At 37.1% G+C, this 25,545-nt stretch overlaps 1 protein-coding gene across 2 annotated transcripts in view; it reads right to left on the reverse strand.

Annotated features, from left to right (window-relative positions):
* Positions 1 to 3,876: 3,876 nt before the first annotated feature.
* LRPPRC (leucine rich pentatricopeptide repeat containing) overlaps positions 3,877 to 25,545 on the reverse strand; it is an 87,694-nt gene continuing 66,025 nt past the window's right edge. For both annotated transcript variants that reach the window (XM_042051840.1, XM_042051839.1), the window contains exons 30-38: positions 22,415 to 22,538; positions 18,725 to 18,813; positions 15,270 to 15,474; positions 13,140 to 13,279; positions 12,862 to 12,977; positions 10,023 to 10,097; positions 8,384 to 8,468; positions 5,674 to 5,816; positions 3,877 to 4,367 (exon numbers count right to left, since the gene is read on the reverse strand). In XM_042051840.1, coding sequence (XP_041907774.1) covers positions 4,311 to 4,367; positions 5,674 to 5,816; positions 8,384 to 8,468; positions 10,023 to 10,097; positions 12,862 to 12,977; positions 13,140 to 13,279; positions 15,270 to 15,474; positions 18,725 to 18,813; positions 22,415 to 22,538 — 1,034 coding nt within the window. In that variant the 3' untranslated portion in view covers positions 3,877 to 4,310. The remainder of the gene's footprint in view (positions 4,368 to 5,673; positions 5,817 to 8,383; positions 8,469 to 10,022; positions 10,098 to 12,861; positions 12,978 to 13,139; positions 13,280 to 15,269; positions 15,475 to 18,724; positions 18,814 to 22,414; positions 22,539 to 25,545) is intronic.

A 25,545-nucleotide genomic window follows, 5' to 3' on the forward strand; every position in this document is an offset into this window, starting at 1 on the left:
ATCAGTGTTCAAGAGTAACCACATGACAAACTGGGAAGCATTAGCCAATTGCAATATAAAGGTTTAAGAGTATCAGAGAGGAACCTTGCATTAATAGTTTTATCTAAAAGTAGATCAACGTGGAACCCCCGTCTATAGCAGACACTGCACAAGACAGTTTCTATTATCTCATTTTCTTAATTACAGGAAACAGTAGAGAAAACTTGAACCTCAAACTTCCGTATCTACTCTTATTTCCATATCTAATGGGAAACCCAGCACTCTGCTCTTGTAGCTGAGGATCTGCACATTCAGGAAGATGCCCTCAGATTGAATTACAGTCTCAGTTAGAAGGATATTGGATTTCCTCTGATTATTGATTCACAGAAGCACTGGCAAACCACCAGAGGCTGCAGCCATTCTGGAAAGGAAATACTTTTTGGCAGTTACTTTACACAGAAATTGTGAGAATAGTTTTAAGAAATGAAGAGAAATATTTGCTAAAAAATAAAGGGCTAAATTCAATGACAGTCTCAGCTTTTTCTTACATGCTTACTTTTTTCACCTTTACAGTAAAAATAAACTGGTGCAGGAAACTGGACATTCCTTCTAGATGCTGACAGATTTCTCACATTGAACAGCAAAACCTCCTGGTCACATCCATCACTTCTGTCATTTTCTCCTCTGCTGTGTTCCTGGGAAGTCCAGAAACATCACATGTTCAAGAAAAGCACTAAATACATTAGCACCCTGGTGAACACACTACCAGTCTATTTCTCTGTCAATATGTGCACTCGTGATCCTCCCTGGTCATGTAAACGGCAGCTGGAATCCTGCTGACTCAGGCATTTGATCTATAAAAACCCTCTGACTCTCACTGCCAGAGTCACAATCCGTTCAGCTACTCCATTCTCAACAGTGGGTACATATTAAGAAAAGTCAGAAGACAGCTACTAACCTACCAAGCTGCAATTCTTGCCATAAAAAAGGGTCTCAGGAGACAATGAGTTGAACGAACTGTTTTAGTAGATAAGGATAAAACTATAGCATGTAATTATCATGCTGCAGAATGACTCCATTGGTAGTTAACGAGGAAACTTTTCCCGTGTTGATCTCGAAAGCCCAAAAGTCCCCTCCTCCTGCCCCTGCCTCAAGGAGAGTGGGGGAAGAGGCAAGCCCATAATGTGGTGCAGGGCACAGAAGTGAGATAAGTCATCTCAATTCAAGCAGCAAGCTTTTCCCAGTCCTCTCAACCCCAATCAAGACACACGATTATGCAAACACATACACACTCCCACAATTTGCTTTTTACAGTAACATGTCAGGTCATGGCATGTCAGCAGGCTCTCTGCTTCCCACGGAGGCCTCTGGAAAGGTCCATCTCACAGACACCACACCTGGTCTGGATCTTGCACAATCCCAGTTATCCACTAGCCAGTGGCAAATAATTCTATCCTGCTTTAAAGGGGTGCATGCGGTGGTCAGTGTGACAGAGTGTGTTTGCTCTCACGACCAGTAAATCACCATGACAAGTTCGCAAGGCTGCCATTCTGCATTTTGTCATCTTACAGGTTTCTCTCTTTGAAGATGAAGAAATAATGAAACTGCCTACTTCTTTGGTGAAGAAATGCCAACCTTCTAAACTGCACTTTTCTTCATGCTTGAAATGGCTGAGTCTCAGTACAACGACGCACAAGAAATATTATCATTTCAAGCGTGCTCTTGAAGCGTCGGCACAAATGCCGAATCTGCAAAACCTTCCCGGTATAACCTTGTTTCAGACCGAGATGATTGTGTCCCAGTGTGGCACAAATCCCTCACTAGCCCACATTTTAAAGACAGGAGAGACTGCACTTCTCTGTGTAATCATCCCCTAACTGCACATGAAACATTTACTGGAACAGGAAATCGAAAGTATTACGAACAGCAGCCCATCCTTTAAATAATCTGCTCCTTCCCATCTCTGCCACAGAGGTGGGTTGGGCTCCATGAGTCCAGGCTATTCCAACGGGATCCCAAATGGTCAGCGTGTCCTTTTGCCCATTTCCCTGTCACTGCGGCCATGAAACCCTGGTTCTGTTTGGTCTCATGTTCCTGCAGCGCCTCACTGACATTTAATCAGCTCTGCAGCTGGTTTGCTCAGCCCATAACTTTCCATGAGGTCACTCAAAAGGCAATTTTGGAGCTGAAAACAATTTAATTTATACTCTTCAGTCACAGGCTATCAAATGTACTTTTTATCTCCGTAACTGCAACAATTAAATTACAGAGCATGCTTCTGGCAGAGTTCAAGTCAAACCAGCTAGAAGAAAAATGCACAGATGTTAACTTGCACCAATACTGCATGGTCAGACCCCACCGTAGGCACCAGCAACACACAGCCCTGCATCTGGCTGTGGCCTTGTGTACTCCTCTCCTGCCTCAGAGGGCAGCAGCCAGCAAACATGACCCCTTGGTATAACAACTGATGGGTGCAGTACCTGATCCACAGCCTCATTCACCTCCTTGTCAAAAAGGGAGTTAAGATGAATAGATCTGCTGTTAACTTCCTCTGTGATGACCTGGTGTTTGCTTCAAGTAATATTCTCTTCCTTAATCCATGTGCTAGCTCAGCTCCAGCAGCATCCATGCCCATTTCCTCCAGTTAGGCTCAGCTGTGACTCTGCTTACAGGAACACGGCTACTGCTGTGAAATGGAGAGAGATTCACGAGATGACCTCTAAAAACAAGACCTGTGGCACCAGAGAAAGGGTTGCCAACTAGTTGACACAGTCTTCAATTGTGCTGCTATTACGCTGAAACACATGTAATGTAGCTGCAGCTTTAGAAAAAAGAACAATCTCCATTTGTGAAATGAAATAAACTGAGTCCTGCCTATGCATGCTTTCAGATAGGGCACACACAACCATTAGGCTATGAATGAGATTTCAAATGTTAATGTCTTATCTTGACAAGCCAGGAACAAAGGGTGCGAGACGGTTCGAGCCATGTAGCTGCCGTATGTTGTCGAGTCTACGCTTGTGGAGTGATGAAGGTCACTGCATACCACACCACTGAGGAAGCAGACACTGCTTGCATTCATCCAGCTTGCCTGGAAAACAGAATTGACCATTCTCCCCCCTCCTGATTAGTGAAGCCTCATGTTTAAAGTACAGCAGGATTTCTCTGTGTATTTTTTAATATAATAATTAATTAAATTGGAAGTTTCACTTAAAAAAAAATTAGGTCCCGATTTCTTTCTTTGACACATTCAGATTACCATACAAGTCTTGCAAAATTTTGCCAAAACCTTGTGTGCACACATGAATTTTAAATTACCACAGTTTTGCCTATGCGGGAAAACCTAAGAAAGATAACGTTAAGATATGGCTGAAAACATAGAGATTAATAAACAAAGCTATGAAATGTACAGAAACAATCTTTCATTTCGTTAAAACCTGTCTGAAGTACTCAGTAGGCAACATATTCCATTTGCAAAACCAATGTGCATATTTGTGAGTTTCCATCATTATGCATAGAGAGAATGGATGTCTTTTAATGTATTCTTTGTAACTTAGACGTGTCTTATTTTCATGATCACACAACTCTGGGCTATAAAATATCGTATCAGAGTAGCTGTACTCCCACATTCCTTCAAATAAAGCATGTCCACTAGTCTCCCAGTAAGTAAAAATTGCTACCCCTGCAAAGAATAGGCACTGCTTTGTTTAAAGGGCCTGTTTCCATGGATATGCAGTTCTTGTGTCTGTAAAATCAACTGGACTAACAGTTATGAGAATGAAGATGCTATCCAACTACAACACACAAGGCTAGTGTAAAAAGGTGAAAGTATTTTGTCTTTACGTGTAATATGCAACACCCTACCAAGCTGCTTAACACAAGAAAGTACAATTAACAGAAAACTTAAAAAATATGTTTATTTTCTGTGTAGATACAGCTGAATCCTGAAGATGACATTCTTCACCCTTATACTTCACCCCAAAGTACAGTGACCAGGCAAAGAACAAGGAATAAGACAGTCTCCTTCAGTTACAGTTCCAGCAAATTTCTTGATATACATACATCTGGCAAATCAACAGGGGCAAAGAAACAGTTGAGTTTATAGCAGATCATACATCAAAACAGAAATATCTCGGAAGGCTGCATCTTGATATTTCATTAGCAATTTTAACAGCATTTCTATTAATGAATGTTTCTATCAACTGCAGTTACGGAAAGTGATGTTAATCACAGATTTAAATTAAAAATTACACATAACATGCTTTTTAAAGTTTTAATTGAATGCAGTATTTAAACAATTTCATAAACAACTAAGTCATAAAACTGTCTGTTCATGATGCTTCCAATTTTCTGTTCTTCCATTTTTCCACATAGAACTTGAATGTCTCCTATAAACAGAGTGGAATAAACAAGTTCAACCGTGTTTCAACTGAAAAGTTACTAATTCTGAACAAAGTCTTACGTCCTGACAAAATCTATTATTCTCTGTCATGCAAAACTAGATCTGTATTGAAGTCTGTATAATTAGGAAAAATACCAGAGAGAGTGAATAAAAGGAAAAGGAAAACCTTGCCAAAAATGCATAATGAAGCTTCTATTACTAAATGCAATAATATAATCAATTTCATTTTTAAAATGAAAATACTTTTTAACTTCAATCTGCAATTGTGTCAAAAAAATTGAAACGCTTTTAAAGACCAAGCTGCATTAGAGAAAAATTGAACAGGGAAATCAGAAAATGAATCATCCCAGTGACTTGGAAAAAACACTTTTTTTCCCTAGCTACATATAAGAAACAGACATTCTAGGTTTAAAATTTACAGTCCAAATAAAAATTCGGATTATAAATTATGTCAAAGATGTAGAAAAAAACCACCATAGCCATTGAAAGGCTAGACCAAGTATTTTGCGCTAAGATTTTCTCTGATTCTTTACAAAATTAGGAAAGAAAATCACATTTATCATGAAGCAATATAGAGAAACAGTATACAGCCAGTCGTTACAGAATTATATGAGAACATTTTTTTCAGAATACAAAAAGTGGTGAGAAAATAGTAATAAAAAGTTTGCTTAGAGAATGGAAAATATAACGTCTTCAAATTTTACTTCGCAAAAATGGTACTAGTAGATTATTAGTCAAAGGAATGATGCAAAACTATTTGCAGTCTTGACAAATTTAATATCACGCTGCTTGTCACCCTCAAGTAACATGTATTTGCACAGTTGCATACCTATGTTGGCAAGGCAGCTGGAAAGAAACCTGCAGTAGAAAACGAATTCCTACAGTTCTAAAATTCCATCCTACTAGTGCAGCAACTTACACTAGACACAAAACACTAATTAATGAAAACTAGAAGCCATTAATTGTTACTGAAGCACACATTCTGTAAGCCTTTTCAAGTCCCATTGCTCTGATAAATGCCCCAAGGAGATTTGATAAAGGTACACCCGTAGATGAGTGCCTGATAAGAATGAGGTAGTTGAAATATTGTAAGCCCCAAGAGGTTTTACTTCCTCAAGTCAAATCCAATGCAAGATTACCATAGCTCCCACAACACCAAGACTTCATAAATTACCTCCTTTGAGGAGTCTCTGCAGAGACCTGGTCCCTATGTCATTATTCATGCAATTTGTTTTATTAACATTGAACATACACAACTCTGCAGATCTATTTCTTAATTAGGAAATACTCACAGGGGGTTCAGTGAAAGGGACAGGCTCTCCTACTTTCTTCAGAAAAGTTGCTAAAGATTTCAAAGAGATCTCGTGCAGCTCTATATTCTTCGCTTTTGTTTTCTCATACGTAGCCTTTACAGAAGCAACATCCCCATCCAATTCTGAGGGAAAAAATAAAACCCAAAAGATCTCAGTGGTTACTTGTTTCTCTTTCCACCTGTTTTCACTCATGCTTAACCATCGACTTCTCTGCTGCTCAGACTTTTGCTTGAGAAGCACTGGGATGAAACTGAAGCGACCCCTGACAGTTTCACTGCTGTCCCCGGGGTCCTAGAAGCAGCACAACAGTCCCTAGCATCTTGTGAACATCAAGGAAGCCATCACGTCAAGTTAAATTCATTCTGTTGCTCGGGAGAACACAAACACCTGCAGTATGGGAGCTGTCTCAGGTTTTACTTGTTGACATTTGGAAACATCTTCACAACCATAGGAGCTATAAAAACAATGGCTCATAAAGAACAAAAAAAGCATTGTGCAGAGATGGATAGCCTGTGTCCCTTTCTCGTGAGAAAAAGCTTCCCACTCACATCTGGCAAGTGGCTGAGCTCCTTTTTGAATGTGGGAGGCTACTGCAAAAACTGCATGAAATGACAGCTTAATGAAAGCATAGAAATCATTAACTTTCTACAACTTTAAAATAGGTTTATTGTATGGGAAACACCAACAAAAAGAGCTAATACTTAGATTGCATTTAATGGACCACACAATTGTGATTTTACATATTTCTTTTTTCTAAAAGGTATACAGCAAAGGATTATGCATCACATCTCAGGACAAGGTAAAGGAGCAAAGGTCCTTTTATTTGTTCCATCATGGATGCGTGACAGATGATCAAACGTCTTTCAGCTGGGACCTATGTTCTACTGTATTTTGCTAAACACAAACAATTATAATTTTATTTGCCCATTTATTTTAATAATTAGAAAGCATAACCAATTGTGGCCAATAACAATACTCTGCCGTGTTTCAGAGACTTTTCTAACTAATTAAAAACAACAATGGCCTGAAAGGAGAATCATTTGTTCTCTCAAAAATTATGCTACTACAAGGTTGGATTTGGTCCAAAATAAGAAATTATATTTGAAAGCTTACTTATTAAAAAAAAAAAAAAAAAATCTTTGATTTAAGAGATCTTATTTCTACCCCTCATGGCTAGAGCACAATCTATGCACAGCCTTCTCATTTTCAGTTGTGCTAAATATTTTGCTGATCACCCCTTTAACAGTCAAATGATCAATGTCTCATGCAGGTGAGATGATTGCACAGAAAAACCTGGGAACAGCTTTTAAAACTCTTCATGCTGCTACTGAATGTCTCCTCTAGAACCTGCTAGGAGCGAGGTACACCTCTGCCTGAAGAGAGAGTACAGCAAGCATCTGCTCATACACAGTGTGCCTTCATATGTTCAATACACTCTAACCACTGCTTTAGGTATAGTAGGGCAAGTGACTGATTCTCTGCAATCTCTTTATGAAACTGCTATACTATGATGTAGTTAGGAAGGACAGTGAAAAACTTACTAAGTTCACTTACACAATTTTTACTGGTAAAAATTTACTTGTAGTGGTCAAAGCAGCACAGGACTAACGACAGCATAAAGCAGCAAGTACAATGCTGCTGAGAGAAGGGCAACTTTTTGTTTTGTAAAAACATGTTAGAAAACTTACCCTGCTGTGAACCTGAAGCTATCTGTTACAGGGCTAAACGATTTTGGTAGTGATTGCTCTTTGGAATGTTACTAAGCAAGCAAATTTTCTAAGTTAGATAACACATCATGGGACTTCTACAACTTGATTTTAAAAAGTAAGTTTGTATTCATTTACCACCATACCTTGGATTTGTGTTTGAAGTGTTTTACCTAATTATTCCTATTTATCTCCTCTGTGATAGATTGGAGCACAAGGGCTTCTGTCCTTGTACTTTTTTGCTTGTAACACATGTGTGAAAAGTATTTACTCCCTGTAATAAAACTGGAGCACAGCATCAGAGTACACAAGGCAAAGGACTCTACAGCACAGCGGTGCAAGCTTCCAACTGAGTGTTGCCATAGGAGCTGTACATCCTGGTTTGTCAAGAGTAAATCTTGCAAATAAACATAATTAAACAAACAACTTGATTTTTTAGAGGTGCTCACCTCTGACCTCAACTATAAGGAGAACTGATGAGTACTTCAATGTAAATTCAAATGAAGGCATCTAGAATATTAACTTTGGCTGAATTACAAGACGCATAAAGAATTTACACTAATAAGACTAAGATCCTTTTGTATTACTGACAGAACTAATCACTTACGATTTTCAAACACACACACAAACACACACATGGAACCAATATTACTACATGTTTTGGGGGAAAAAAGCTGGATTCATTTTAAAAGCCATTCATTCCTACAGTATTTTTCCCCATGGGTTAAGATGGATTCTTTCTTATTCCATGAAACCCCTACTTTAGGTTCTAAGTAAAGGATTCAGGGCTCGTGTCAGCTGGTTGCTCTTCTATCCTAACAGCTAGGACAGCATACAGACCCAACAGACTGAAATGAGAAAAACCTCAGATAACCCCTACACCTCTTTATGACTCGAACTGTAAAGCAAGCAAGGGCTTGCATGACCTTTCTGAATGTCTCCAGAGTTCTTACTAAAACACCATCCCAAGGAGAGTCACTCACCGTAACATCTCAAGAGGTACCGGTACGCCACCACCAGATCGAGATGCTCAGGAATCAGTTCTAGAAGTGTCTCGATCCTCTTTGCCTGTGAAATTCAATGCACAGACAAAAAGAGCATTAACTTGAAATATTAAAGAATAAAATAAAGCTGCCAAAGTTAGAACAGTGATTGCACATTTTTTAATGAAATTAACTGTACTGGTAACAAGGAATGGACTATGTGACTAAAAGTAGATACAATAATTTCCTTCCGAAATTTTGTATGCAAATATGAAATTGTAAAAGAAATGAATCACAAAATGCAATTAATGTAATAAAGGTCTAAAATCCATACTCAAGAATCCTAAACACTAGTGTGTCTTTTTTTTTCAGGTAGGTAATTAACGTAGTAATGAGAATATGGCAGGATTTCAACCAATTTAGGAAAACTGCAAAACACTCAGCATCCTTCAATGACCTAGAGGTCAATGGTAGCTATGATCAATGCTTAAAAGGAGTCAGATTACTAACTAATGTGCTTAAGTTTGGAACCTCCTTCCCTCAGCCTCTGATTCCAGTTTCAAAAATTCTCAGGTTTTAAATTAAAAACCGTTCATAGAAATTAATAATAACACCTTTATCACACACTACCAACTTCGATGTGTTAGTAAAATTTCAGCTTGATGAGCTGGGAAACTTCAACGTTTTGAGTTCCTTCTTATACACACCAAACAATAGTGTTTATCACGTCGTATTTATCATCATCACTTCAACAAAAGAACTTTAAATCTATTAGCATTTAATGGCAATTTCCACAAAACATCATGTTCATTTGCCTCATTTGGAAAGTATTTACTATAGTTTGTGTGCTAGATGTCTCCTGATGCTGCTCCTCTATGAGAGAAGAATCCATGTGGTTTTGCTTGGGTGTGTATTTCAGGGTCTTTTTGGTTGTTGTTGTTCAGTGTTGGGTTTGAGGGTTGGGGGCAGCGGGTGTTTGACTTTTTTAGCGTGTGCTAAGGCTTTTTTGTTAGGGGTAGGGGTTTTTTTGTTGGTCTTTGGATTTATGTTTTATTTGTTGTGGGGGTTTTTTGTTTACTTTGAGGGGGCTATATGAGGAGGGAAGGATAAGAGTAGAGAGCAAGCACATAAATGAGAGCATTTCAAATTACAGGGAACGAGCACAAAGCCAGGAACATAAACAGATGCTCCAACTAGATACATGTCCAAACCACCACAACAAGTAATATGAAAAGTGTCTTTTAATGTAAACACAGAGGCATTTTATCATCAGAGAGAGGCTGAGATTTTAACTTGCATTTATATTTGTACAATGTAGCCAATAAAACAAGGACTGTGATACTGAACTGGATAATGCAGTAAAACCTTTTAAGCATAATGTTTGCAGGATATACAGTGTAACATCAAAAGCACAGGAAATAACTGAAACAATAGAAAAATATTAAGTACACCCTCCTTTCCATCATGCTCCATAATGTAAAATGTTCTTTAAATACAACCAGCTCTGGAAATTAACCTCCCCCCTCCCCAAGAAACCCAGTAAAGCTGTCAACTGTGAAGTTCAAAGCATGTTAACAGAGGCTGATGAAATAGTACTTTGCTACATACAGAATTGTATACATGAAAAAAAATATTATACCTGTCCAGGTTTAGATGCTGCTCTAGCCATAAAACGCCCCAAAGTTCTCTTCTCCTGAACTATTGCATCCCACCTCTGAAGACAAAGAAATCATTAATGTAGCAGACATGAGCAGGTTACTGACAAACAAAATGACTAAGGTGAACATTTCCAATTACAGATGCTTAAACAACATACTAATATATTACCTATTTACAAGGTAAATAATTGACTATTAGTTTGATAAGAAAACCAAAAAAACAACCACAAACCAAGTTTATTTCATTCACTTCTTTGATAAACATTTTTAAAATGGTAGGTGTAAAGTTTGTTTAAAACAATAGGGGAAAGAATTAAACTAATACTTCAATATACCACAAAAACGAGGTTTAGGACTGCAAAAGAATGAAAAAGAGAAACACTATTCCTCTCCAATTATACTGCCAAGCATTCACAAGTGAGCTAGGGATCATAAGGTTAATTATACATTTAATAAGGTGTCAGGGAGATAACTGCTCGTTTCTTTATAAAAATTAAAATGTACAAAGCAAGTTCTCTTTAAAGTATAATTACCTACACTTATGCATACAAAGGACTGATTTCAATCTCTCTATTTTATAAAAGGCTTTAACTGCAATAGACAGGGTTTGAGAGAGAGAAGTTGAACTTAGGAAAGTTTGAGACAGACCAGATAAAAATCAAAAATTTGTCTTACTTTAGAAAAGAGGAGAAAATAAAATATACAAGACAATATTTAGTGTATGTTCCTCAAAGATGTCAGTCTTAAAACTCTTAACAATGCAGTGTGGTTTTTTAATCAGCTGCAGGATATCACTACCAAAATGCACAGGAAAAAGAGAATATTGTGCATATGAAAACACATACCATGAATTTCCTACAATCAATTAGTATTGTAGACATATGCAAACAAGAAATTTTGGGTTATGCCATGATGAGTATTCTGTGTAAGTAACATGGTTTACAAGCTTCTTTAAGGTCCAGGTGAGAAGGTGTGAAGGTTCATTCCTTCAGGCAAACAGACAAAAAGTGGCTCTGTGGTGCTAAATAGGGGCAAAACACTGATGAGAGAAACTTGAAATATTTTATTACCAACTCTACCCATTCTCACCTGCTGTAAGTGCTCTGAGAGGAAAGAGTCTAGTTGGAGATATGCTATCCACAGCTCCCTTTCATGCTGAAGTTATCAAATAATTTCTGACTCTCATCAGCAAAAGCATTCTCCCTCCAGACAGTACAAAGGATACTGCAGCTGTTTCATAAACTTTTAAATAGACTCTTAGAGGCATTTCTGAAAGCAAGGAGTCTCCATGTATATACTAATATTTCAGATTACAGGCAAAATAGTTAATTTAGATTGTTGTTTACTTCCCAAAAAATAACAATGGAGAGTGATTATTCCTGTCCTCTAGTTAGTGATTAGAGGAATACTTAATCCACATAGCAGTCACAAATATTCAACACAGCTCAAAGTTTGTCCTGAGCCATAAAACCCCCAAATTTTCTCATATACATGGAAGTTCCAACTCCAGCTTACCTGTAAATATCCACTTATAATGAGGTATTTTTAAATTGTCCCTTAAGACACAGGGTATACAATGTTATTTCAAGTACGCTATAGAGCCATGAATTTAATTCTAATTGTTGGATGCTGTTGTAACAAGTTTCAGTAATACATGAACGGACATTATTCCATGTTTTGGAAAATTTTAAGAACACTATGATTCTACTTAAAAATGAAAAAACCCTTACTTTCACAAAAGCAAAAAACTGTACCCAATTTTCATTTACTCATCCCATTTTAATCAAAGAGCAATCACCAAATCAGGAAGAGTAAAATAACTCGAGAATTTTTTTGCATTTTGATATTCCAAGCTATACAGCAAGAGGGTTTTATGGCAAAATTGTAGTCTCCTTTTCATTTAATATTCAGATGACCAGTTAGGCAAAGCACTACACAAAGGGAATTACAGATAACACACCTCACGCTGTAGTGAAAGTAACTGAACACCTTCGTTGGTATTGTCTTGGAATATCATAAAATATCCAATGGCTGAAGCAGAGCTTTTTCTTTAACAGTTTAAAATACTTAGGAACTGGTAAATGAGTAGCATGCACTATCAGGAGATGATAAGAGGCCTTGATTTGAGGCAGCAGCCTATGCACACATCAGCCTGACTGCTGGACTGTCACCTGCTTGGATGAGCCTCCTGATAGATCCCGTTCCCAGCACCCACAGCTCATCCAACCTCTTGCTTGGCTTTCCTTTAGCTCTGCACAAATGGCACCAATGCAGCTGTCTCAATTCCTAACTCAGCTGAGACTGTGACCCAGAGACCAATGTTTGGGTTTTAATAAGTCTGTGACACTCATATGAATAGAAAGTAAATTCAGTTCTTAAGAAACCTTGAGGACAATATATACAACATTATTGCAACCAAGTGAAGTCCATGACAAGCAATCACTGCCTGTTTCTGCTTTACAAACTGTACAGCTCTAAGATACTATGTTTACAGCACTTAGGAAATTAGGTGAGAAGTTGCAAGGAAATGGTTTGCAAGAAACAACTGACATCCAGCAGAGAACTTAAGAGAAAAATATTTGCAATATACAAATACTTCCTTTATTTCCTTTGGGTTACTGGAATATAAAAAACCCCCCTGACTCTGGCACGCACTACTACTCTCAGTACTAGAGCACAAGCTCATGGGTTAATCTAAACTGTGCACTGCTACTCACACTGTAATTCAGATGCATCCCAGCACCACACCTCCTTTTGACAATTTCTCAGGTAACCTTTGAAGAGCTCTGAGCATTTCTGTACCTCTTGTTGTGTCATTACCTGTATCAATGATCTGGCATCATCCACTCTGTCTGCAGTGACATACTGAAGGAAAAGATCTGTGACGGGTCTGTAAATTCCAAACTGACTGGCCAGTTGTTCTGCCATTGCACCAACTGCAAAATGATGGGTACATAAGGAAAATCTGGGATTGAAAAGCCACTTTTGTAAACTTCACAGACATGATTTATGCTGACTGAGCAGATTTTATGTCTAATAGCTCTTTCATAACACCTCTGTCGAGTCAGAATATTTAAATATCATTGCAATTAACTTACATTTTTCCAAAGCTGGTTCTAATCCTTCCTCAGACACCTTTCTTAACAAATAGGAAATATTTCTGACAGTTTGATCAGGATTCTGTGCACCAGAGATAAGGAGAGGCTCAAGGTATTTCACAGCAGCATCAAGGTCATTGCTAGGAAAAGAGATTGAACTGGCTCAGTTTCTGAAATCAAGATTTCTAAACCTAAGAAGCAATACATTAAAGTTTTTGTTTTCTACATCAAGCTTGTATTTACCAGGAATAGTGGATGAAAAAATATTGACAAAAAAGATTTACTTTGTTCAGATATTGTAAAAGTGTAACAATTTATGACTGAATGAATAAATCAATTAAAAAATAATTTTTAATGGCCTTTGACCTGTACAAAGTTTAGGTATTTTAGACACACTTTTTTCCTGATTAAGAAAGGAGAGTTCAGCTTGCTGCTTTAGGAAAATGTGTCCTGCAAATCTAGAAGGCAAAATCTAAACATTAACAGAGGGTATCTGAATAATTAATGCACGCAATTTAAGTATTTTTATGCAGTGCAATTAATTATTTACCTGATTTTTACCAGGCCTGTCTTTTTGGATGCAAAAGACAATATTAAATGTCATTTGGTCATTACATCTAAATGCTTTTAATCTTAAGGCTCAAATATAGCAAATGCTAATATAATAATGTAGGAAGTATTCACCAAAGTGTAAACTCTACTTCCAGCATTCTAAAAGGTTCAATGACAACATATCTTACCAGTCCAGTCTAAAAACTACTTTAATTGAAAAAGAAAATTGAGCACAATGAATGCTTTTAGGTGAAGCAGAAATACAGCACATGTGAACGCTATGAAAAATGCTTTGAAAACTGTATCACTAACATGGATCTGCCAATAGATGAACCTGTACTGGAAATATCTGCAAGAATCTGTTTTTGAGAGTTATCAAGGTACAGATTGCAAGGTATTTGAGAATATATAGGCTGCATATTATTTCCACTGCTAAGTCTTTTCATACATCAAGTTTGTTTTGGTATGGGAAAAGAAAAGTTGACGCTCTACCTGCATACAACAATTTTTTTATTTATTCCTGTCATCAATCTCCATCTTAAGAACACAGCCTGCAACACTTTCATGACATGGAAATACAGGAAAATAAGCAGCTTATAGGACAAATAATGAAGTGTCCCTCCCATCTGAAGCGTTTCATTTACGTACAAGTCCATGCACTAGAACTGTGTGCCAAGGACTGGCATGCCTGAGGCAATCAGGAATCTGTTATGCACTACAAAGGTCTACAGCTTTCCTGCCAAGTCAGGCACAGGAGGTCCACCTGACAAAACTAGTTTGAAATAAAATAACAGAATATGTAGGATTCCTGAGGATTGGTTCCTGCAAAGTAGATTTGAGAAGCTGACAATGCCCTTTCTCCTCCAAGTGCTTCCCCATGCAGTTTTACACAAAGGATAAACTAGCACACTACCAACGTTATCAACTAAACCAGAAATGCAAGGCAAGAGCACAATACTGAATTAAACAGTTGAATCAAAGGCAACTTGAAAGTGTGGGGATAATTATGATAACTAAACTGTGGCCTAAAGCATCAGCCAAGCTTTTATAATTCTTACAAAAAAAACCCCACGGAAAGACCCCACTCCACAGACACACATCTGGCTTTCACATTTTGAAGGTAAAGACAGTAATATTTCAAGAATATTTTGTCATTTCAACTACTGGAACACGTAGTAGATTTTTGTTTCCAAACTATCACACACATAACCTCTGGGTGCTAAGTTCGATTAAGTAATTCCATTTTACCTTCAGATTTCATAGAGCTGTTGATATAACACCAAGGAAACACTTTATATGCACATTAGAACAAAGGTTTCAAAGCTAAATTACAGCACCAAAGAAGACCTTCTATTCCTCCAAATGCTTCACACTTATTATCCCTGTATTTCATTAAATTATTTTCAACCCCAAATGTGTTTGGGAGACAATACCAGAACAGAACCACACACCATACTCAACTACAATTTTAACATCTGGGACACTGTAAAAAATGGAAACAGAATGAAATGGATAATGCAAGAGATTTCCCACTACTCTGCAGAAAAGAATTAAATACACAGTCCTAGAAATACTTACCTTTTAGTATGAGCCAATGCAATAGCATTAGGCATTAGTGAGTCAGATAAACCAATTGATTTTGTGACACCTCCCAGGATGTTTTCAAGTACTTGGAGGTTCTTTATATCTCCTTTTTCTGCCAGGGCCTGAATGAGAGCAGTAACTGCTGGTCTAGTGGGCAACACGCCACTGTCAAGCATTCCTTTTAAAACAGCCAAGGCATCTAACAATGGTAAAGAAATAAGGGAAACAGAAATCAGACTTTAGTTCAGAAAGCAACCATGCTGCTGGCATCATTAATCTTACCCTTTTAAAAATATATACAGAAAAAAAATTCTTTAAGCCCTGCAATAACTACAGTGAATTCTAACTTGAATACATATACACAAATAAAAACTTTCAACAATAATTTAGGTTGAAAGGCTGCAATATCTCCTACTAAGAAGTATTACGCTACTTTCAACATTGAAATAATTTTTTTGTAACCCGCTCACGGAAAGCAGCTGTGTCATAAATAATCTCTCTAATGACTTTAAAGTCCTGACTCTTTTTTTCTCCAAACTGCAATCAATTTCCTTTACTAAAAACAAAAAAAGTTGTATATTTAAGAATAAATACAGTTCAAAAATGTAGTTTATTATTGAAACTGCTGAAGTATAATACTGAGATTTCTCTTTTTAAGTGTGCACCAAGACTTTGTTTCCCAAAATTTAATTTTTAAATAGAAGTATGGGACACAAGTCTCCTTACAAGAACAAAAACTGAGAACTCAACACTTACCTCAAAAACTCCTAAGATTATTGCAATTACGTATGTTGAAAACAGACAAGGTCAATCTCCTGTCCGTCCATCTGCCACAAATTTCCCAAACCCACAGCACATGAAGTCACCCTCGTTTCTCCAAGCAGAATTCTTGTCAATTTACGTTATCCATGAGCAAACACACACAGAAAGACGTGCCCCTCTGGTAAAAATCTCTTACTCTTTACCAGCATAGGCAGGATTAATCACAGATGATAATTATAATACCAAGGGATAACACTTCTAGAATAACATACACCCACATGAACTCCACAGCACTGCCATTCCAATTCAATATACAGGTACTGCAGAAACCAAGTATTACCCTTTACATGACAGGAAGAAAAAACATCCTGTATGCCTAGCCTTCCTTCACAGGAAATTTTCCTTCTGTCCCACATTCTTCTTTTTAGGGAAAAAAAGGAGCAATATATGGGGGGTAAGATTCACAACATTTAAAAAGCAATCTCAGAACAGATGCCAAGTTCAAATTCCCTCCTCACTATAGGTGTGGACCTCCCTCTAACATGCAGCACAACCAGCCTTCTCAAGAATGAGGACAGAGAAAGATTGGAAAGCTGCATATGTGCAGCACTACTGCAAGAAATTGGGTACTTGTAGCATAGTGGATAACTCTGCAGGTAACTATGTGCTCGTGAAAACCAACCATTTGTTTTTCACAATGCTTTCCTATAAATTCTGCAAATTTCCTACCATGAAACCCACTCTTGAAAGTAGCCTGGGTTTTATGAAGTTCTTGCTAGAAGATATCAGAGCTCTTAGGACTATACTTAAGGGCCTCCATAAAACCTTTTAACTATACCACATTACGCAATAAAGAACGTTGATGAACTAAATGAGGTATGTAAGTGGTAAAGCAAGCAGGTTTCACACAAGTGAAAGCCATCACAGGATGTAGGTCAAACGGAGCTCACCAGCAAAAGACTACAAAAGCACCATGCCCAAAAACGTTTTGGGTCATCTACGAGCCTTAGAAAATGACCACTATGGCTGAAATATTTAGTAGTTTGCATTTTCAAGGCTTCACTTAGACAAAGACAAGTAGTATCTTTCAAATTAAAACAGAAACAAGGATCAAGTGTGACTATTCAATAAGATTGTCAGAGTAAAGCTTCTTCAACGTGCAAGATAAAAGAAAATATCATTTTGCAAAGTAATGTAATTCCACAGACTTCTTGAGAAACTCTGCATCGTGCAAAAAGAAGATTTTTAGAGTACAGCAAGGAAGAGGGTTGATGCAGCAGAGAATTTAGTATGCTAGCTAAAACCCCATATAGTTTGTGCAACAGACTGGCAGAATATAGAAACATCACTTATGTTCAAAAGCAGGGAAGAATTTTGGTGTGCAGTGTTCAGGAAGAGCTGGTAAAACTTCATGACATATTGGAGAAGAAAACAGAGATTTATTAGAATAAAAGCAGACAGGAAAGTCAGGTGAAGGCCTTGAAAGCTGCTAAGAAAGATCTGCCAATAGCAAAAGGAGCAACGGCATTCACCACAAACACTTGAGTGGATGACACCTGGCAGGGATGTTAAACTAGAGACTGAATGAGGAAGGCATTGGAAAGAAGGCAAGTTTATCAGCCACAGGAAAGAAGGAGTACAAGTGAGAAAATGTGTCTAAATGCTCGAGTATTTTAATGTAGCTGATGTTACATGGGCATGGGTTATTAGTACAGCTATGCATAATGGAATGAAATAAAATGTAATGATGGCACGATCAAAAGTAGGTTTTCTGGTAGGCCTTGTAAACCCAACTTAAATAATCCATTTAATTTGTACATAGTTGCTTTAGAGCTTAAACATACTGACAAAAATATGTATCAACATTGTACTTAGACTTGCATGGGGATAAAAGATACTGCCCTGCATGTAAAACTACCTGCATGCAGAGTTTTCCTCTTGCACAAGAGTTCTTCAACACAACTAAGTAAGTTAGATGTAACACTGTGGAACTGATCTCTAGGCTGCAAAGCAACCAATGCTGAGAACTAAAATAAAACAACTGTAAACTTCATGCCCCGTCCTGTTGGGCATCTTATGTACTCTTCAGCCACCATTTTTTTCACTATCATCATTACATTAAAAAGAAAACCAACCAGAGTATTTTGTTACCATTGGTATTGAGAACTATTAAAAAGTATTTGATTAAGTTTTTAAATCAATATTATAATCATTTAGTTCACAATCATGCACATTTAACAGTCAATTTAACTCATCTGGTATCTCACACAACCAACACAATATGCAAGAAACAACTGCTGGGAATTGTTTCAGATGCTCTAAAGTATGTTAATTTCCAAAGCAAAATGACTTGTGCTGTGAATTTTAACGCACTTGAAAGCCTGTACTTTCTCTCGTTCTGGAGCACAAATTTTGCATGTCTGAAGAGCTGTGATTCATCTTAAGAAAACCCATCTTGTGTTAAATGGAATGGAAACTGGACTAAGTGGTCAAATGACAAGTACATTCATATTCAAGCTGTATTATAAATGCATGTACAGTAATTTACGTCTCTCAGCTACCACAAAAGGCTCTTGATAAGCAGGTAATTTGCTAAATGGACTCCTTTATCCAAGTATTCGAAGGGCGTTACAAGAAAAATCTGCAGAGGCATTAATGTGACGTAAAGGTCAAGCATTGTGACATACCTTTCAAATAATCCCGCCTAACTTGCGATATGATGAGGAGGCTGCTGGCAGCACTGTTCAGTGTGAAGCCCTTGATGTGGGTCTCAGCACTAAAAGAAGCAGACATTTAGAAAGGAATTACTGACATGCTTCTGATACGATAATAAATGGTTGAGCACCAAGGTGAAATTATAAAAACTACTGTTCGTATGTTAAAAATATTGCTGCAAAATATCGACCTGGAGACAGCTTTTGTGTTATCCTGTCAATGGTTATAGAAGGATAATTTTTTTTGCATTCTGACAGATGACAAAGTTGGAAGTGAGCAACAAAAGAAACAAAGTACAAGATTTTTTTTAAACAATCGGTTCAGATTCTTGAATGCTGACATATTAGATGACTAAAATAACTGCATGCCCTGCATTGTTCTGTTGTATCCTAAGCTGGATACTTTTTCTTCTTTTTTCAATAGTCACCATAATTATAAAATATAAAACTATTCTTTCAGCAATAAAAATGAAACATTTATTTTCAGCACTGTATATTTTAAACATAAACTAAAGCATATTATGAACTAACACCATATCATTTGGTTGATTAATTTTCAAATTTCTGTCATCTAGATGTATACAGGTTTTAAAGTGAACATCCTACATTTGCTGCCTTAGCCACATTAAAATTTTATTTCACTTATCAACTCCTTATCTTCTGTAATACAAAACTTCGTGTATGTACAGCAAAGACAGTCTTTACTTTAGTTAACCCTGCTAAAGCTTTTCTAACACTCTGGAAATTGTCAAGAGAGACTAACCAGCAATCACACTGGTCTTATACTACAAAATGTTCCTGCTCCTAAATGACATGTAGCCAAGCCCCGTTTTTAATATATAAGGATAACTTTACAAATGTTCATTTCTAGATTACAAAATCTCTACAGAGCAAAGGGGGGCAATGCCATTTACCATATCAGCAATCAAGATAAACCTCACTGATCATTTTGTGGCACACAACTGAGCAGCCTACCTACTTGAACTTAGGGGCTGAGCGGATTGGGAGGTAAGCAGGGTCATTGCTAAATTGTTCTCCTCAATCCCAAGAAAATCCTTCACATTGCACACAATATGACTATCCTCTCAGTCACTTTCAGCCTCCCAGGCTCACAAATGCAGTCACTGGACTCGGGATTTTCTTACTCTCCCAACCAATCCCCTTAATCCCTGCCTAAGCACCCACTGCTCAGTTCCGCCTTTTTTTTTTTCCCTTTGTCCCATCTGTCAAAGCCCTTAAGTCAACAATTCATGCATGAGACTGTAAATTACATTTAACAAAGGATTTACTTTCTCCAATCTTCCAATCTTTAGTGTGATTAAATAGACGTTAGCTACTATTACAGAACTAATCCATCATTCCAATACTCCTAAATTTCTATTTAAAACTTCTTGGACTAAATGCACTAAATATTCCTCAAAACAGTCCTAGAATGTGAAAGCAACTACACTTAGGTTGACCAACAGATCAGTGATCTTCTGGGTTGTCTGGTGTTAGTTTTTTTCAAACGCAGTGTAGGAGTGCTATTTACTCCTCCCACATCGCTTTCTCAAGGAAGTTTCTCAGTTCTGGTAACAGGGGACGTTTTGAAGTTATTGGGCATTTCTAAATTTTAAAAAAAGTAGGCTTTTTGTTGCCTATGCTAATGTGCACAGTAAGACTCTCTACATATCATTTACCTTTCAAATTTGGCTTTAAACAGTAAAAAGTAATACGTATCTAAATGAAAATACTAGGAGCTGCACAACTTTCAGGCCATCACACATGTTAAGGCTTTGTAGGAGTAATCTCTTTTTAGCATGAGGCTGGAAAAGTTGTGAAGCATCCAGAAATGTGTGTGAAACACAGATTTGCTACTCCTCAATCATAGGAACACACACTATCGCTTTCTCTATTTCAGTGAATTCCTTAGAACTTACAGGCTTTTAAAAATGCTTAATATAAGCATCATTTTGTTACTAGAAAAAAAGACACACAGATACGCCATGAACACAACAAATATGAAGTCTTTTCTGTCTTGATGCAACAGTGAGCTGTTAGAAGCTTCTCAGTGTAACTATCTGGCATTTCTATGCTACAAGATGGAGTAGGAGAGTTGTGAAAAGTACAGGAGTTATGGTCATGGTTGTAACCAAGAAGAAAACCTCTTATAAAATCCTATTAATTGACTTGTAAATATCTCAAACTTCAGAGGCTTAACGCACCTCCAACCTTTTCAGTTTTTCAAATCATTTTTCTTCCTGAATTTTGAATTTACATACTACAACACTTACCTAAAGTGACAATTCTGAATCCCTGAAATACTAGGAACAAGCCACCACTTTTTTTCTTCTCTTCTAATCTGCAAATTATTGCTGGTAATATGCACTACTTTGTGCATCTTCCTTACAACTGTGTTTGAGCTGTAGAGCCAGGAAGCAGTCATGTTTCAAGGTTCTTCCCTGAAGAACCTTTCAATACATCTTTAGATAACTGAGTATCTTCTGTGAAACAAACTACCTAAATTTTATCAGTGTTCTTTGCACTCCCTAAAACATCTTTTATTTGCAAAGATTTATCAGTTACTTGCATTACAGGGAGATCGATTTGATAAACTGATTTAGTTTTCCCTTGATACAAGCTATATATCCTGCAAGCACAAACATTACTTATTATAAAGCCCAGTTGCTGAGAGCTATTTGAAAAAGCACTATTTGTTCTTCTGAATGCAGAACTCAAACACTTTTTCAACGCAAGACATTTCTCCAGTCTAAACACTTTTAAAGAGAACATTAAAATAATCAGTATCATCTTACACCAGACCGTTCCTGGACATCAGAAACTAAGTTGGTACCAAAAATTATTAGCTTTTTTCAGAGTACTCTATGCATTAGGTAATTTACCTACAGCCACTTTAAAATTCATTGTATTCATTCAGTGAGCACACTTGATGACAACCACTGGTCTAGTTTCAGTTGAAGAAACTGAAAGATTTAAAATCCTTAAATTCTTGTTTTCCTTAACTCTCCATTGACTCTCCAAAGCTTTAAAACGCTTTAAAGCCTATAACCTGACCAGAACATGTGTTACAAGCAGTAAGTCAAGCAAGTGTCGTACCATACAACACACTAAAGGTTAATTTAATTCCTTTCCTTCTAATAATACATGACAGCAGGTTGGATTTATTTCAGAAGTGTAAGAGTTGGATCTAAGGTTTATGGTCATCTCCTAGCCACTGGCATCACAACCAAACATACCATTTTGCATTTGGCAGGCAGCCAGCTGCCAGGGAGTGTGGGCAGGGTAAGACAGCAGCAGGGACAAGCATTCAGGGGAAGGCTCACGGGCAGCTAAGTGAAGGAATCCTGTCTGTTTGGATATTGCTCTAAAGAGGAAAAGGCAGACTGCCAGAAGGGTAGACTTTCAGCTCTGATGCCAAGTACATTTGTTCAGATTGTTATTTGAAATGAGTTATTAGCAATACACACTGTCACTCTAGTACCTTTTTAAAAATGTGCCATATCGCCCTATGAAATGCTGGTGTGATTCTTACCACAGCTCCTAATCACTAGTCATGACCTGTTTTCCCATTAGAAGATAAGGACTCACCTGAAAATGATCCAGAAATTATTTAACCGCTCTCTCTGAGCCACTAAAAATCCCCCAAACAAAGAAAAGCCTTACATGCGTTTCACATCAAGGGCTTCATCAAGACAATTCTGTGCTAACAGTGCTTTTATAAGGACGTCACAGCAATGATAAGGAGACTCATCCTTCTCTTGCATTCTCCTGAAAATACTGTAGGCCTCTAAAAAAGAGTAAGAAAGCCAAAAGGAAATGTCATATTGCAAGAATGTTGATCACAGAAAGAAATCACCTGTTCTTTGAAAAAGGTCCATCTTAAATCTATTTATCCTTTGCTTACATCTTTTAAGCTCAAAGCCGTGGATCACAGCTTGTTCAAAACTTCCCGTGTACAGTGATCAACACACACTTCTACAGGAGAAAAAGTTTGCTACTGCTCCTCCTTTATACCTGGCTGTTGCTTCAATACCAACATAGCTGGTTAGAAGGGGAAGACTCAGGATTTTTAAAGCAACACCTAATTCTGGGGTATGCAGTTACAGTGTCTGGTGCATGATCACAACAGCATTTAACAAATAATATAGGAGGCGATTCCAATATGGGGAGATCAAATTATTTGGCTACGACAAGATTTATACAAAACATACAATTTACAAATATACAGATATTTAGCAAGTAAACTACACTGCATTTGTTTGACTGATTAACAGTTTTATTTCATGCATTCACAATAACTGTCAGTGTATGAAAAGATGTTACCAAAAAGGGGGAAAAAATGATAAGCACACTTTTCAGTCATTTATTTTTCTGAAACAAGATTATGCAGCTATAAACATGCAGCTAGAACTGCCATCCACACTGTAACATATGCTAGAAAGCTGTGTTAAAAACCACAAATGATCTTTTATATCTACACTGTGATTGCACGTTTCTTTTAATGACTCATGAAATAATCCCTTTGCTAGTTCAAATCACAGCCACAATAACCTTTAAAACTTATCAGAAATAGTTGGACTATCACCACAAATTTCACAGCTATGCATTAAAGCTTTTTTCTTATACTTCGAAAATAAAGATGAAGACAACTCATTTGAATCTTAATGTCATAAGAAGCATCACACTAATTGCACTTAGTACAGTGTGTTGTGGAATTTTAATGAAAACTGTTGGTATGCCTTTCAGTTTGCATCTTAAACTTCTTCAGCCAAAAAGCATACACAAAAACCTCCTGAAATGTAGGCACAGAAATGGCTAAGCATAAAATTAGTTATTTACATCACACAAACTCCTAAACCAAGTTAATAATTAGAATTACCATGGCCATTCATAATCTACTTATTGCTTGAATCTATGTTAAATATACATATATGAACAGAGATAAAGGATAACAGCATCTTAGTAAAAATTAAATTCACTTCTGTGCATTTGAGTTTCATGTGTACAAGAGTCTGACATGAGAGTCTGACATTACAAGAGTGATTGCATCGTCAACCGAAAGAGCAATGAAACAATAGGATCACGCAAGAAAGGTTCTGAAATCCTCCACCACTTTTACTTAGAGGTCTGAAGTTAGTTTGGCCTGCAGCAATGTGCTGAACTCTCTTGCCTGCTCAGATGCTGATCACCAGCATTCATAGTGTTCAAGTTTAAATTCAGGGGCAAGACATTTCTCCTTCCACTGTTCTGAAATCTGAGGTACCAGTAGACTAGCAACTACATTCAACAAGAACAATACACCTCTGACTGGTATCATCTGCTACAAATGCAGCTACTGATTTACAGAAATGCAGCTGACTGGTGATAGGTTTGGTCTTTCTGCTTGTAAATGCCTGCTTGAAATTTTTTTTAAGGGCAAAAACTTCTTATGTTTAGAGACTCCTACAAAAGCTCTGCTGTCTTCAGACTGAACTACAATTTCACCCTGTGTTTAAATATTGCTTTCATCAGTTGGATACAGAAATGGACCTTGCCACTAGTGGCCAGGATGCCAAGCATATGTTACCATCAATTATCACAGCCCATAAAATGTAAGATCTCCTTCTACAAGGAAATGTATTTAATTTTCTTTTTTTTTTTTTTTGTAATGACTAGTTCAATGAAGAATTAAAAATTTTTGTATCAGTTTTGTTGTGTATGTCACTCCTAACCTGGGAAAGCTTATCCTGTTCAGATTATTTTCTTAGCTTCATTTTGCATTTCTGCAAGTAGCATGTTTGAAGTATACCTAGATCAATCTTGAATTGAGACATATGCCTGATCAGGTATTATCAGCTTATTACTTCTTCAGATGGCATCTAAAATTATTAAAATATATTAGCATTCAAAAGAGAAATTTCTTGGTTTCAAGATCATACTGTGTTATACCACAGCTATTTCAAGTAGAAAGATTCGTTAGAAAAGTGACAACTTGCCAAGTAAGTCTCAGTTCTCAAGACAGTCAAATCTGTTTCAGCAATTGTGATTGTTTGGGATATGTGTTACATGATCCCCTAGAGTCAAGTTCTCACACGGAGGAATCAAGACAAAAATGAAAATATGACTTTGCATAAATCAAGCACTTCGGAGAATAGGTTATCAAAACGTGTCAGACTTGGTAAGTTCATTGAACAGTTACATAACTAGATTGAGTTAATCTTTTTCCCATCAAAATGCTGCCCTGTTACATTCACACCAAAATTACATTATACTGGTTATATAAAAAAAAGCAACAACTTAGTGGTTTTAGAGTTTTTCTTCAGTCCAAGAGAACAGATTCCCAGGAAGACAGGAACTGTTTTCCAACATAATCTTTTTTTCCCCTTCATTCCCAGTAACTCTAGAACACCTTCTCTCAAATACTACCCTTTAAATAAAAGAATATGCAGAAGTGATTTACTGCTAAGTTCAATACCCAAAGTCATCACAGAAGTTACATTTTATATTTTTGCTTTAAACTAGTTTCCCTTCCAAGTCTAAGGCATATTTGGTTTCCTCCTGCTCTCCACTTTATCATTTATGATACCAAAGGCACAGGACACTTGTGTGGAAATGTCGTAAACTGCATTCCCTTGATTTCATCCAATTTTCAATGAAAATATTTCTGCATTTCTCATTTTCTTACAAGACCCAAAAGTTACCAGCATGAAGAATTTCCTGAAAACATGCCTGCCGTAATACACAATTCTTAACTTCATATACATAACATGATATTGCACTGCCAGTATGCAGAATGTCCAGACCCAACTTTAGAC

The sequence above is a fragment of the Corvus kubaryi genome, unplaced genomic scaffold (genome assembly GCF_017639235.1).
Source record: "Corvus kubaryi isolate FWS band 111438036 unplaced genomic scaffold, C.kubaryi_AGA036_p1.0 76, whole genome shotgun sequence".
In the NCBI taxonomy this organism is placed as follows: domain Eukaryota; kingdom Metazoa; phylum Chordata; class Aves; order Passeriformes; family Corvidae; genus Corvus; species Corvus kubaryi.